Raw genomic sequence first — 16,584 nt, 5'->3', positions numbered from 1 at the left:
GGCGGAATGTGGGTACTTCGGTTAACATACCGTGAAAAACTAAAATCTTTTTCTTTTCCACCTTTTTAATTTATAAACACATATAAACGCATAATTTAGTATTTAAAATCATTAAGTAACCGTTCATACTATAAAAAAATCCCTTTTATTAATGAAAATTATTTGAATATAAGAGCACATTACATTTTACCCAAAAATATACATTGTGCGTATTGCATTACTTACATCTTTCCTTGTTACCTTTTTCTCGATAATATGACCTGCATCTTCTTTAGTGTCTACTAGTAAAGAATTACGAGAAGGTATGTCTTTTTTCGGATTTGATGATCCTTCTGCATGTATTTCTTAGTGATTGCCATAACTGAATCGGTCACCTTTGATTGACGTTTGCGCGTCATATGATCTTTGAGAAATCAATTGGAGACATTTTGAGCCAACTGGCCCTCCTATAGATTTTAAATGAATTAGTTAACACACTTTCCAGTAAATTAGTAAACAATGTCCATCACCACTTTTTCCCTCTGATTTTGATTCTATTATTCGCGTTTGCATTATCGTGGTGTATAATGCACCAGTGGGATTGTTGGAATGGCAGAAGCTGGGGAATAGTTATGCCTTTTCTTTCTAATGGCAAATTGGCTATTTGTTGCTGGCCACAATTGCAACAGAGTTTTCATTCCATTTGACCGCGAACAATTCAGATTCCTCGTCAAAAGCATGATCAATTTTCAGAGGTTTTTTCCAAAAGCTTTAGTCTTCAAGCGGGCACTTTCCAGTTACCCAAGTGGTTCAAGTTGCAAAGGATCGCCTTTCTTTCAGTGTTTGGAACAAGGAAAGGAATAAGAGAAGTTTTCAATAAATAACTGATGCTGAGTAATATCGGGAATTATTTTCAAGAGATATGAAACAACGATAGCTCCTAATCCTACCTTCACTCCATTAGAGTTTGATTTATTTAGCCCCTGCATACGAAGACAAATTGAATGAGGTAAAGAGCAAAGGCACCATAATTTGAACCCTAATCAAACCCGTTTATTTTGTATCAGCATTTTCGCTGAGTGGCGTCCAAAATACGGAACCATTTGCTCATCCATAGGAGGGTTATGAGAAAAAATTCCAAACTGCAAAAAATTAGCATTCAGCATAGTAAATATTGGTCTCAGCTTTGCACATTTGTCCGTTTTGTCGAGAGAAAAGGTGGATATTTTCCTTTATCTCCTTCTACTCATAGTTTGACGAACTAATTCAACCCATTTATCTTTATAATATCTTTAGACAAGTCCTGCTTTAGGAGCACATGATACCTAGAGAGAATCAAAATCTCAAGACACTTCTCAAGTCTACAATACTAATTGTAACTGATGCCTACTGCGATAAGTAGCATATATTACTTTTTTTGAAAAATTTACCATTCCCTCCCAAACCTCGTCATCAAGAAATCGGAAGAAAAAGTCAGATGGAGACATACCTCCAAATTCACGTCTTAGTTTTTCGTTATATTCCTTCTCTTTTGATATTGGACGACACAAAAACTTAGCATCAATATCCTTTTTCCATTTTGGAAATAATTGCCTTTTATCAGACGACTGGATATCTTTTTGGTACTCTGATGGCTTTCCTTCTTCTTCTTGCGCACTCAGCCGGTGCTCCACTATGCCATCACCTCGATGCGTTTGCAATGTTACCGCGATGTCATTGTTAATCGGCTTCGCAATTCAAATGTTATCATCGACGTCTTCTTCATCAGTCAAGTTCTTAACGTCTGGCGGTATTTAGACAACATCCGTGGCGTCATTCACAGAATCCAGGGTTTCCTCTAAAGTGGTCAAGATATATTGGGTGGACATACACCTTCTTTTATTATCCACCTACAGTAGTCTCGGAAAATTTGATGAAATGAAAAAGTTATTTTTTTTTCACTACTACGTCGCCTGAAACGTTGATATTGAAGATGTAGAATCACCCATTTACACCCGTCATACCTAACGAATGCAAATAGACCAATGAGACTAACTTCTTGAAGCTTTCTTCGAGTGTTTGAAGGTTAAATCCATTGAACTATACATAGCAGTGATCCGTTTTTGAATGACCAGCGCTGTTTGAGAAACAGTACATTACACACAGTTGAAAACCGATAGGTCTCGTGGCGGGGAATCGAGCTGCTCATTAGTACACAATGGCTAAAAGAAGCCACATTTTAGAAGACGACAGCTGTGAGACCAATAAGATAAGAAAGTACATTTTATGATATTTACAACCCAACAGGGATCAAATTGATTCACCGAATAATTACAGGGCGGCGTACAATATTAGTGACCAAGGTTTGCTACATTTGTCTCTCGGTACGGTGCCTCAGTCCTAATCCGCCATACCCCCAAACGCCAAAGGTGAGAAAACGCACCATTATATACAAGTGTCAAAATTGTACATCTCTAAATATATTATTTGGTTTTAAAAAATCTGAGTAATTAAGCATTATTAGTACACTTATAATACTAGTATTAGGATTCATAAATATTCTTAGTGCACTCGTAAAAAAATATTAAGTAGATAGCCCTCGATGAGCTAGAAATTTAGTAAACTTGAAAAATTATAACTAAATAATCACGTCAAAATTATTAAAGAAAATGGTTTCAAAAATAAGTTTACCATCTAAAGGCTAATTTACCATGGAAAAACTATTAAATAACGGTGTAAATATTTTTTCACGAACTAATTAAAAAATGGTGCGTTTTCGCACCTTTGGCCGTAAATGGGTTAAGCCAAGCGCTACCTGCTAGCAGCCTTCGTCGTATCAGCGCTCAAGCCTCGCCCCAAGGTCACCTCACACGCCGACAGCTGGAACCAGAAATACGTCACACGGACTCTTCCCATCATTCCTACTTAGCCGTCGCGTTTTCGCGCGCTTGAAATTTTTCACTTTTCGTTTAATCGCGAAAAATAGATATCGTCATTTTAAAATATAAGAGCTTGAAATGCGCACTCCAGGAGTAATAATCTTTCAATTCAGGAAATAAAAAAATAATTGGAAACCACCCGATTGTTTTCACGGCATTTTTAATGCAGCGATAGGCCAATAGTTTATGCGATTTGATGAAATGAATGCTTTCCACATTATTATGCTTCATGAAAGAAGTAGACTGGGGTCTTTCTAGTATTAAATGTGGCAGTATGATCATCAAATGACATAAATCAAAGATTATTAAGGAAAGTCAATTACCTTAAACAATCGGTGACGACCAACAGCGGTAACATGGACTCAGTATTCAATTTTAATGCATATTCCCAACCTCAGTGTCCATGACCTCAGCAAAAAAGAATAACAACAACTGCTCAAGTTCCCATAGGATCAGCTGAAAGCCATGACCTTTGGCCTTGCTTCTTAAGCTAAAGGTTGTGCAATTTAATTCCCTCGATGTGAGTTTTTCACCACCTAGAGCATGACTTTTTGTGCTTGTTCAGGCCATCAATTGTTAGGCTTAAGGTGTGATTTTGTATATTTTCTCCACTTGAATCCCGTTACAACTTTTCACTAAATATGCTCATATTATAGTAAAGTTAAAATGATCTTATATGAATATTCATTTTATATAAAATTTGGACACATTTATAATATACCCTAGTTGCATACTGCATTCATGCGTCTTACCAGGAGTGAAAAGCTCAAGGAAAGCGGGACCATGAAGGTAGTGTGAGATAAAGTTTGTTTGAGATTGTATTCTGCCAAGCGGAAATTTGAATAGTCAGTTGCTGTACTGGAGTGAAACCTTTTTTTTATATTTTTAAGCAAATTTTGGTCCTTTGGAAGATATTTATGAATGGTTAAACTTCCATGTTCACGATACATATCGATGGCTAAGTTCGAACAACACGTATCTCAAAATAGCAACTTTTCAGGAGAGCAAAAAAACGATTATTTTTTCATAATTGTGCGCTAAATTTAAGAACCAAAAATTCATAAAACTGAAAAAGAAGCATACACTTGCCAACAAAGAGTTGCGTTTTGCTTGAATATTATTTTTTTAACGTGATTACACTTTGTTTAAGATACCTTTGTCAAACCGGCCAAACTTTAAGACACGTGTAGTTAGAACTTAGCCATCTATATGTTATTTTAGGTTAATACGCACCAAAGAGTGAAAATGTATGCACCAACAGTTTTGTCTTCACTGCTGGAGACTTCCTCTGACAAGGAGACGTCGCGAAAGTGATGTTCAGGATCTGGATCGCCGTGGTAATCGCCGTGGTAAGGCACAATTCGGAGTTTCGTTTAAAATCCATAAATTGATATTGAATTTAAAAAATCGCGAAGTAACTAAATAAAACGAATGGGGATAAAATGTAACAGTGATTTCAAAAATTAGAAGAGAGAAAAACACGGCCGTAGTAAAGAGGTAGCGATTACTCAAGGGATGTCATGCTGCGCGAAATCTTTACAAGCGAATATCTCTCGAACCCGGGCCTATGTGGAAGAAAGCCGTGACACTTTTTCTATCTTACCTATATAGTTTCAGTTAATAACATCCGCATGTAGATCCCGAACATCACTTTGGCGATGTCTCCTTGTGAGTGATAAATCATTACCATGAACAAACTCTTTGTGCAACTGAGTGGTAGGTTTATTCAAATGACTGTTGTATTTTGTTTTTTTTTTTGGCGAGACTTTTTGTAATTTACATATCATTTTAAAACAATAACAGTAACTTCCTGGTAATGAATGAAGCCTGATGATATATTGATCATTGTAAAACCCAATGTTGCCATGAAGTTTTGAAATAAATCGATGTCGAAAAATAAAATTATTTTTATAAAAAAAGCAGCATCGCTAGAGCTTTTTCTAATCTTCTGAACCCCATTGGATGATCATTCTTCTATAGGCTCAGCTACCCGCTGGAGTGGGGGAGGGGGATCTTTTGGAAGAAAGCAGTCTTCCTCTGCTGCAGCTGCCGCCCGTCGTTCGAGAAAGGCTGTGAGAGCAACGCTAATACTCATCCCTCTCCTCGGGCTGCAGTACATCTTGACTCCTTTCCGACCAGACAGTGGCGCTCCAGGAGAGGCCCTCTACCAAATCCTTTCTGCCATAGTGGCATCGTATCAGGTAAAATTTAATAATTTCTTATCGAAATCCCTTTTTTTATTCAATCATTACCAATTATGAGAATGATGATATGTTATATTAAAAAGTAAACTTTGTTGCATTCTACTCAGTATTTAATAAAAGGCCCAACAGGTTTTGACATCTTCAGGTCATTATGAAGAAGTGAATCAAGAGTTCACCTCTTGATAATGACCTAAAGAGGTCAAAACCGGTTGAGTCTTTTAATAAACACTGTGTGTAATCCTAAAAAGTTTACTTTTTAATCTATCATTTCTTCATTCCACAAATAAACCTCACAAATAGACGATATTTTGTCACTATGCATGAGATTTTGAAAGCAGTGATAAGCCTATGGTATGTATGTACATGCAAATTGGTCGTGTGAATGATTGCTTCATTGAATAAGTAATGCTACCAAGAAGTGTAGACTGGCAGGCTTTCTTATGCTAAATTTTGCATCATGAACTTTGCGATCATAAAAAGGCATCAATCAATCCTATAAACTTGATAACGCTATCAAGAGCTTATGTGCATTTATATTTCATGTAAATTAGAGACTAATTCATGCTTTAATTTTTCTTCGTTTTTTTAATCTATTGCTTTAATGGCATTCTATCTCTAAAACTGTCTTCCTTTACTACCATTTTGTTTGTACTTTTATAATCATAAACTTGCCTCGTGTACCTCAACCATATCTTCCTCACAAAATTAATTCTGCTATCTGTATCTTTCATCTCTTATTACTGTGATTAATCATGTTCCTGATTGATGAAACTTTTGACGATTGGTGTTACACCAGGTTTTTTTTTTAATTTCTTCTTCTTACCACGTATGACCAATGCTGCATCTAGCACTTTTGATTTAAATTTATCTCTTATTATTTTTTTCCTTTTTTTCTATTCATTCCAGAATCTGGGATCTCATGGATTCATATACAATGATAGATATGGTCATGTACTGAGAAATTTGCTGGAGGGAGCTTGAGAGATGTGTAAATTGCTACACGGATTTTTTTGTTGCCAAATTGCGCGCAACAAAAAACCACACATTACATTTAGTCTCCAATACATTTCGGTAGCATAATGCTGAATGTTGAAATCATCATTAGTAATTGGCAGACTGAAATGTAGGTATTTGTGTTGTTGCCGTAAAAATAAGTAACTCTGTTCCGGGTTTCGGCCTCTTTATTGAGTAGCCAACAAGCAACTTTACACAGTCTGGCTTTACAGCAAAATAACCCCCCGTCTGCCGCAAGACACGGCCTTTTATATCCGTCGCTCCCGCAGCTCCGCGACCTCGGCGCCCGCTGTCTATCCGGGGTTCCCACTGTCCCTCTCATTGGGATTTTTCTTCTCATAGAAAAATCTCTTCGGGTTGGTGGTAGAGAAATTGCGCAGGCATGGTTTCGCTAGATTGGGCCTCCTTTGCTTCCATAGCACTGGAGTGTTTAATCCCTCTTTCCCTCCCTTCCAACCCTTTCCTTTCCCTGGAGGCGCCGGCGGGCTCCGATCGCGACGGCGTCTCCATCCTTTTTCCTTCCTCTCTCCTCCCCCTCCCCGGGATTCCTGGCGTATAAGCCCCTGGCTTGGTTCCGGGCCCCGGTGCGTTGTAGCCTCATCAGGGTTCGCCTTGAACCCTGAAAGTTCTTGTCTATCCGGGGTTGTCATTAAATGGGGCCTCCGCGACGAACCCGCCACATCTCTCCTTCTGAAAAAACACTGAATAAAACAGGGAAAGGAACAGGGAAACGGGTCTAAGGAGTGTATCGTTGAGGGGGACGCACAAGTCGTCCGTATCTCGTCCTGAATACTCCCGTCTCTGGTGGGCTGTGGCTCTTCGCTGTAGACTCGAGGTCTGGAAAAAATGCTTCATAATCACTCGAAATACTCGGCTGCCGTTCAGCTAATGTCAGCGCCACCCGATTCCTCCTGATGACTCCACTACCCGTCTCAATGAGATAGGACCGGGGATGGCCCGACTCTCCGACAACCGTTCCATACTCCCGACGATCTCTCACCCAAACGGTGGCTCCCGCAGGCAATAGGGGTAGTTCTTTCGTCCGGTGTCGTCGGTCGTAGTTCCTCTTCTGTCTCTCCGACTTGCTTATTCGACATAATAACACACCGGACACCATGTGTTGTTGCCGTAAAAATAAGTAACTCCGTTCCGGGTTTCGGCCTCTTTATTGAGTAGCCAACAAGCAACTTTACACAGTCTGGCTTTACAGCAAAATAACCCCCCGTCTGCCGCAAGACACGGCCTTTTATATCCGTCGCTCCCGCAGCTCCGCGACCTCGGCGCCCGCTGTCTATCCGGGGTTGTCATTAAATGGGGCCTCCGCGACGAACCCGCCACAGTATTCAGGGTGGAGAAAAGTTGTGTCACTAAATTTTGGCCCTGAATATCTGATGCCAGCAGGAAACAAAATTACAAATGAAGTTTAGGTCGAAAAAGCATCATTTTTAAACTACAGAAACTTTGAGCCAATTGCTATGACTAGCTGTGAGTTTTCTCTACTGCCAAATTCCACGGATACATCCTGATCTAAGGCAGGCCAAGCGTTCAAAATCATGAGTTGTCCAGAGCATCTAGCAGCAGGGCAAACTCATGGCCAACCATAGTGCAGTAGTTTAAAAATGGTACATTTTCAACCTAAACATCATAGATAATTTTGGTTCCTAGTGGCATCAGCTATTCAGGGTTAAAATAATGTGACATAATTTTTTTCCAACCTGCATAGAAAAATGGAGTGTTAAAGAATAGACATGCCTGTGCTAGTGATATCATCAGCATTTGGATTGTGAGTAGTCACCACTAGGGAAAAAATTTCTGAAGTCCCAAAACATTGGCTATATTCCTGGATCATATAAAATTTGTAATGCATAGCCAGTGTACCATATCAGAACATACATGAGGTAGGCCATCCTATAATATGGATCTAAAGGAGCCAAAAATCATGGTAACTGAAATACAGTAAAACCTATTTACATCGTAATTGAGGGGACCAAAATTTGGGCAATTTGATGTATGGAGGTTCACTATAAAGAGGTTTTAGTGATAGGCTCCATTTTTTCATATCCTTTGGAAATGAAAAACTGCAATGTCTTTTAAACCATTATATTTATGTGTCTAAACAAACATGCATGCATTAGTGAACATAAATTTATTATTTAATAGTAACAGAAAGTGAGCACTATCGCATGATTTTTACCATGACTTGAGAGAAAAACAATGTGATCTCTCTTAATTCAACTGTCACTTAAATTGATCAGGATCGTTGGGTGTCTTTTTTCTCATATGGAACAAAATGGCCATAACTAATGGTTAGCATGAAAATGACAGCATATGAAAAGTTTATAAGAAAAAAATAAGTGTGAAATATTTATTGCTGAAAATGTCATTCCATGTACATAACCACGGCTGCATTAATGGTCTCTAGTAGTCTCGGTATGATTTGCGGAGGCAGTAAGGCCCTCTAAGTTGTCTTCTTGGTATGATAAGTGGAGGTTTTATGAGATAAAGAGGTTCACTACATAGAGGTTTGGCTATAAATTTACATGTAAATCTGACGGGACCGTAGGGGTGGTATGAAGTGTGGAGGTCAAAAGAGGTTCACTACATAGAGGTTTTACTGTCTAATATTTTCCCATGTTGTGGTTATGCAATAGCGTTGAAGAGCAATTTAAATTAGAAAAATGGCTGTAGTAGAGCTGGCCACAAGCATATGATATATAGGCAGTTTGACAACTAATGGCCAAGAAGAAAAATTCCATTCCCCTTTACTGTATCAAAGGTTTATAAAAATTAGAAATTTATTTACTTCTTCCAATTGTAAAAATCAACAGCTGAAAACACTGTAGATATAAAATATGTAACCACTATATTTCTAATGTAGAATTTGCTATCTGCCATCACCTACATGTCCCCTTCGATACTACAGACACACATATGAATGCATACCTTAACCCATAGATGTCCAATTCTCTGGAATGCCTTATGTATAACTGTTGCTCGTCTTTTTGAGAGGTGAATCGCCACCATATGAAGAGCTGCACTCTTTCTTCAAATACAGTCTGAAGGGGTTCATTGAGGTGATATCTAAACCACCCGTCACATAGAAGATGTTCATGATGTAGAGCCAATTTATTGTAGATGCTCGACTACACAGAGATATGGCAGTATTCCAACTTGGCTATGGTCATAGTTATCTCACATATGACATGTCATGACTTAATTGCTGGAAGAACTTGTTTTCATGGTTCGTGGTCTCCATGTGTGGAGAGAGCTCTTTCTGTGGCACCAGGGTAACCAATGCCATGGTGGTTATACTAAGGGCCTAGAGTAGAAATATGAATGAGTGGCATAACCTAGTGGTAGAACTTCGAACATGAAACTCAACTATTACTACTCAGAATATTTTTTCTGCCCTGCAAGTTATGAGCATAAAATGCCATCATATCAAACATTTGTGAGTCATTCACTTTGTTTACACTATCAAACCAATGTATTAAATCATTTATATGCCTCCATTTTCCATTCTCTCAAAATAATGTATCAGTGATAATGTGTGTGAAAGGACATAATTATCTATCTATCCTTGGATCCGGTTTCATCCAGTTTTCTTCTCAGGGTTAATATTTAAACTATAAGATCAGTGGTGTAGGGGAGGGGTGGGTTTGCAGGTTACAACCTCTCCTTGAGCCTCTAACCTTTTGTCAGGTGAAATATTGGAATTGCTGAGTTCGGGTGCAATGTGCCTGATAGGTCATCATCATCACTGACCAACAATCCTAGGATTGGTTTGACGCAGCTCTCCACTCAGTTCTCCTATCAGCTAATCTTTTCACACCTACGTATTTCTTCTCTTTCACATCTCTCTTTACTTGTTCCATATATTTTGTTCGGGGTCTTCCTTTTCCATTCTTACCTTCCACTTGCCCTTCGACGATTGTCTTCATCAGGCCATTATGTCTCAAGATGTGGCCTATAAGGTTGTTCCGTCTTCTTATTAAGGTTTTCATGAGGCTTCTCTTCTCTCCTACCCTTCTTAGGACTTCCTCGTTACTAACTCGGTCGATCCATTTGGTTTTCATCATTCTTCTGTAGCACCACATTTCATAGGCCTCTATCCTTGCTTTCTCCGCTGCGGTCATTGTCCATGCCTCACTTCCGTATAGGAGCATACTCCAGATGTAGGTTCTTATAAATTGCTTCTTTACTTCCATATTTAAGTTTCCCACTGTAAGCAGGTCTCTCTTTTGGTGGAATGCTCTCTTCCCCTGGGCTATTCTGCTGATAATTTCTTTCTTGCACAGACATGAAAAAGCATTATTAACTCTTAGCATGGCTCAGTGGTACACCTCTGAAGTTTAAAGCAAAATTATTATTGCAATCGAGCACCTGATGTCTTTTGTGCAATGCATAGACCCCTTTACATGCCGTCATATGGCCCAGCACCGATCCTGCAAGGTGTGATTTAACCTGCTCTTAAGGCTATTAAATATTATTATATGTAATGTATTTTATCATCTGAACTCTACATGATCAGTGCTTTTTATTTGGCTATCTTATTTATCTAATAATACTTTTATATTGCTTAGTTACGCTGAATAATCCACTACTGATCAATCGGCATAAATGGGAAAAATGAAATACTGCATAGAGCTTGTCAAAACAAAAAGCTACCATAAGCGTTGAGGGTCTATGCCGCCTAGTGTCACAGAGAATTGAAAAAAAGCTCGTGCTGTGCCTGTCAGATCCATCGTGCCCGACAGAAGGTTAAAAGAGGTGCCAAAACTGACCCATGGATGCCCTGGTGTTTATTCCATACACCCCAGATGGGCCCCAAAATCTCTGGTACTTATCCCCCCCATTTTCAAAACCCTACTACTATCCTATGCTACCTTATAAGATTATTTATTCATAAATTATGACAATAATTTATTTTATAAAACTAGACTCAGTTCATTTTATCTTTATTGGTTAGGCTAAAGCAATTGGGGGTGAGGAGAGAGAAAGTTTCTCGACACGTGACACCCTTTGCCAATCAGCAGACAGTAGGCGTGGACTAGCACTTAGGAAAGTCAGTCGTTCTCAGACCTCCGTCATGTTAACATTGTGAATCTGCTCGTGGAGCTGCGTTTCCAAACCTAACGCTTTTAGTATGCCTTTCATCAGCTGTGCTGCATTCAGAGTGGTAGCTGACAATGTCATGGTCTTCTGTAAAGGGATCATTCTCAATAACTTCTAAATTAGTAGGCGTATTGTCTCGGCAGTGGCGCAGCGAGGGGGGGATTTTTGGGGATAGAAACCCCCCAGAGCTCAGAGATTTAAAAAAAAGTTTAATCCAGCTTACCTAATGGGGTTGATATAACCAACAGAATAGTGCAAGTATTAATAAAATATCCCTCAGAAAGCCGTAAAACTCACCATTTTGAACCATTTATCCTGAATTTCCACAATTTATTGATCTCGCACGTCCCGCTTACCCTGGCAGGTACTCCATACCACCAGATGCCCCCGGTATTATTTGCATCTAAAAACCCCCATCCTTAATTCCTAGCTGTGCCCCTGTGTCTCGGTGCCTGGCCGAAAGTACCTGTGGTCACCCATGAGTTACACGTTTCCAGTGAAAACTGGGGCGGCTATGTTGTACATTTGGCAATGTTAAGTTCATTTCTGCTCTCTCTCTCAGCAATATCCCCTCCCCATTAGCAAAGCCACAAAATGTGTCTAGGATCTCACTAAAGCTCACCCTCAAACATAAAGTGAAAAGAATATAACCTCACGATATGTATTGATAAAATTTTATTTATTAATATACCGGCTACTTAAAAAGCACTCATCAAGACAGGGGCGCAGCTATGAATTAAGGCTGGGGGTTTTTTAGATGCAAATAATACCGGGGGTATCTGGTGGTATGGAGTACCTGCCAGGGTAAGCGGGAGGTGCGAGATCAATAAATTGCGGAATTTCAGGATAAATGGTTCAAATGGTGAATTTTACAGCTTTGTGAAGGATATGTTATTAATACTTAGACTATTCTTTAAGTAATATCAATCCAATTAAGGAAAATGGATTAAACTTGAAAATTTCTCTAACAATAAGCTCTTGGGGGAGGTTTTATCCGCCAAACCCCCCTTCCATGTGCCACTGCATCAAGATAATACAGTGTCATTCATGGCATCAGTAGAACTTGCTATTAAAATTCGTTATTTGTATTTTACTTCAAGAAACATGATTTTTTGTAAACATACTCTTATTTGTTTCATTTTCTACTCCCCAGGGTCTCTGTGTCGCACTTCTGTTCTGCTTCTGCAATGGGGAGGTAAGCATTATTTGGTTACATTGAATGAATAAGAATGCCAACTAGCTTACTGTTATGTATGCCTCTCAGCATTTCTTAACATACTGCCCATTTTGTATTGTTTCCTTCCCCCTTCACACTGTTAATATGCCTACGATAAGTGCCCAAATGTAGGCCTACCCATTGGTAAGAAAGAACCCAGTGAGAAGTGGGTGGTGGAATCCACGTGGAACCCACGTGGAATCCATGTTGAGTGGTGGATATTTGGTGGTGGTGGATATTGAGTGGTTGGACCCACGTGGAATCCACGTTGATTTCAAGTGGATTTGTGGTGATTATCATAAAATGTTAAACAGAATTTATAATTTGTGGAACTTAACTCTCTGGTGACATTGCGTCATTTATCATCCTGAAACCACACTAGTTATGTGAAAATGTGTCGCACATTCTATTTTTATATAATTCGTGGAAAGGCAGCCATGAGAGCACATGAAAAATCGTAGACACATATATAGAAGGTTTAGATATAGAGTGGTTGAGGTTTTAATGGTTTTAGGACAGTACCAACTGCTGTTTTAATTTTTCCACCAAATTTCCACGTGGGTTCCACGTTGATTCCACGACCAAAAACACGTGGTATCCACATTAATTCTCCACGTGGGTTCCACGTGGATTCCACCACCCATTTCTCACTGGGAAGGATTGCCTCGGATATTAACCCTTTTAGTGCTATCCTTCTTCCTGAGTTACTGGCAAGAAATGCTGAGGGTATTTTCATGAACTGTAGCAACTACGAAAAAAAACAATACAAAGCTTTTTTATTGCATATCCATAAGAGGGTGTTTTTTAATTATTGAGTTTAAACTGATTAATATTGACAAAATATTTTTACATTAACTGAAATAAAATACATCAATGTAATAAGTTGTAGCAAATTTAATAATGTATGTACTATGTAAGGACTGATACATTGGCCCGCCACACTTTTTGCCCGAGCGGCAAAAGCCAATATATCAGCCCACTGCACTAAAAGGGTTTAGGGTTCATTCCTTGCGAGACACTAGGCTAGGCTAGAGGGAAAAATATTTCTTGGTTCTATCCCACACAGGCTGGTAGCTATTATCTCCTAGTTCTGCAACCAAAGGGTTAAAAATCCAGACTATTAAATAAAACCTCGAAGAGGCTGAATAACCAAGAAAAGCCATTTTCATAGCAACTGATAAGTGCATGCAAAAAATATTTTTGTGATGCCATAGCTCAGCAACTAAGGAGTTGCGTTCCAATATTTATGGACAAAATTGTCTCCCTTACCAGAGCCACAGCCAGGAATCAAGGCTAGGGGGGGATTCGGGCACAACTAATACTGGGGGGCTTGGGGGTATTGCATACCCACCAGGGTAAGCGGGAAGTGTGGACGCCCTCCGCCAGAAAAAAATTAAATAAATGGTTCAAAATGGTGATTTTTACGGCCTTCTGAGTGATATTTTATTAATCCTCATACTATTCTATCAGCATTATTAATCCAATTAAGTAAAATAGATATAACTTAAAAATTTCTGTGAGCTCTGGGGGGGTTTTATCCCCCAAAACCCCCCCTCGCTGCGCCACTGTCCCTAACCACATTCTGAATTATTGCACATTCCTACTGAAACATCCTATATAATGCTAGTCATAATTATACTAGCAATGATACGTTTTCAAATTTTTTAATTAACACATTCTTTGCGGCACCAATGTATTGTGGTTTGGTGAGGAGCAAAGTATTTTTTTTTTAAATTTGGTGAACAACAATTGGCACCAGGCAGCTCCGTAATCAACACCGGTGTGATGCTAATTAACATCAGCCGTGGTGAATGTGTTAAATTACATGAACACTTTTTCTTTTGAATTGTAGGAGGGACATTTCCCCTCCTTCCTTGTATCCCCCAGATCTGCAACTAAGTGAAGTAACTGTTCAATGCTGAAAATTACTTTCCATTTTTTTCTAGGTTATCTCAGTCATTAAGAAGAAATGGGTGCAGTACCGCATGGCAAGGAGAAGACATTGGCATTCTTGTTCAGGGGTAACATCTGTTTCGGTAATGGGGGAAACATTTGCATAACATTAGGGAAGAATATCATAATAGTCTTTTCAGAGTTGTGCATCGTCATGGGTATTGTTTTAAGTGGATTCTCATATACAATTAATTGCATCAACTAGAAATTGTGCAAAATTAGAGGGTGTGTATAGCAAGGTCTTTACGTTGATCCATGCAAATTAAGAACATAAATGTGTCAAATGTGTCACTATGATTATTGTATACACATTAATTAATGAATCCCCATTGTATTCATCATTTTAAGTTAAATCCTTTGAGTACTAATTTAATTTTTACTCCCAAAATGCTGCAAGGTATTTTATGCTATTGACTCGTACTCAGTAGGGATAATTTTAACTACAACTTTCTTTCAGAACCCCTTAAAACAATATTTCTAATAAAGTATATTGAGCAATATTTTGCAGATCATCATTTTCTATTTTCCCCTTGAGATAATTGTCCAATTTGATACAAAAATGAAGTGTTTCCATTAATAAATCATTAATTTAAGAGATAAAGACATTCATTGCGTTTTATTCCTGGTAGACCCCTGATAGCATTCATGCATGGAACTTGATTGAATTCTTTGTATAGTTAATTATCATTCTTTTCAGGCATGTCTCCCAAAATCAGAGTGTACATATTACAAGTTTTGTCCCCATGAAAAAATATTTATATCTAGCCAGTGATAATGTATTACTATAATTTCAGTAGTTTATCCATCTCATCTACAAATCCCAGTTTATCAGAATTGGTGGTTTTATAGTTCATGATGACTCCCCAATCACCATAGTTTTACAAAAAATAGCTGTAGCCTGGTAGAGTATTTACCTTATAAGTAGATGCTGATGCAATATTGCACCTTGTGCTTGAATTCATATGTACTTACACATAGTATTTAATATGAAATTCTGGTTGTCATGCTGGTGGGTTAAGTCAATTGCATGAGAATGGTTCTTGACTGTAAAAGAAGAACCATAATCATATTTTTTGCAATTTCAATGAGTTTTTTTCACTGTTCATGTTGAAGGCCTGCGTCTAGCCCGTCTGTAGTTATTTCACCCAGGAGACGACAGCACACAGCAATGGAGAACCTCTTCAACGTCATTGCCTTTGTCTTGAAACTCACTACTTTACAAAGTGGTAACCACCTTTGGTAATGCAGTTCACCATCATCAAAAGAAGAGAATGAGTTTTCAGCTTTCATGTGCCATATGTAAATGTTCATTTGACATTGGCCATTTTTTCTCTTCCTGAATAAATGTCACTGTTGTGCATAATTTAAAAACCACACGTGGATTTGTAAGTATATTTACTGATTAAATTGAAGCGATTGTATAATCCTTGTGGGAGCCAAATGTATTCAGCACTATGTACATGCTTAAAGAAATGTTTCTTTATCTAGTATGCCAAAAAGAAGTCAATGTCTTTCACAATTTTTTATTAAGTACCCATTGTATATATTTTTGATCAGTTTCCGAAACAATTACACATTGTCATCCTAAATTTTGTAGTGAGAAAAATGGGAAGCATTGTTACATTTCCATTTCCAGCATGGAATTTTGATTTATGATAAGTTTCAAAAAGCATTTCACCTATCCACAAGAGATATGTGTACTCAAACTGTATTCATTGGTGTGATAAAAAACTCAGAAAATTTCCCTCAGGTCTAATATATAATTGGGAAAGTTAAAATGGTTTGAGCAAAAAAATACTTGAAAATGTGAGTGCATATTTATGAAAATAGCTTCAGGGACAATTTGAAATTTATGTATCATCACTTGGTGAGAATTGGGTGATCTTCCACGCACACATGGTTTCAAAGAGGTACAGGGTAATTAATTTGTTGTGAGAGCTTAGGATTTTGAACTTTGCTTATTGAAGAATTTCACTGTACATACAGGAGATGCCAGGGAAGATAACGTCCGCAAAACAGGTACTCAATATATTTTTGCTGAATTGATTGAGAAGCCCTGTCAAATAAGAAACTGATTCTCATGTGTGATTAGATGATCTGTTCAAGTAAGATTGAGAATCATCAGCTTTTCAACTTGATGTGATGTAAGTGATTGGATTAAACTTTTCAAGTACACATTTCGAGA

General features: G+C 38.3%; 1 protein-coding gene across 6 annotated transcripts in view; it reads left to right on the top strand.

The window, feature by feature from the left end:
- Positions 1 to 15,901, top strand: part of LOC124163718 (calcitonin gene-related peptide type 1 receptor-like) — a 510,985-nt gene extending 495,084 nt beyond the window's left edge. For 4 of the 6 annotated variants that reach the window (XM_046540787.1, XM_046540788.1, XM_046540786.1 and 1 more), the window contains 3 exons: positions 4,878 to 5,098; positions 12,384 to 12,425; positions 14,393 to 15,270. In XM_046540787.1, coding sequence (XP_046396743.1) covers positions 4,878 to 5,098; positions 12,384 to 12,425; positions 14,393 to 14,506 — 377 coding nt within the window. In that variant the 3' untranslated portion in view covers positions 14,507 to 15,270. Of the gene's footprint in view, positions 1 to 4,877; positions 5,099 to 12,383; positions 12,426 to 14,392; positions 15,271 to 15,512 lie in introns of those variants that run through there. The other 2 variants (XM_046540792.1, XM_046540791.1) reach the window with 2 other exon arrangements.
- The last annotated feature ends 683 nt before the right edge of the window (positions 15,902 to 16,584 follow it).

The sequence above is a fragment of the Ischnura elegans genome, chromosome 8 (genome assembly GCF_921293095.1).
Source record: "Ischnura elegans chromosome 8, ioIscEleg1.1, whole genome shotgun sequence".
NCBI classification, from domain to species: Eukaryota; Metazoa; Arthropoda; class Insecta; order Odonata; family Coenagrionidae; genus Ischnura; species Ischnura elegans.
This window is presented reverse-complemented; position numbering and strand designations above follow the sequence as displayed.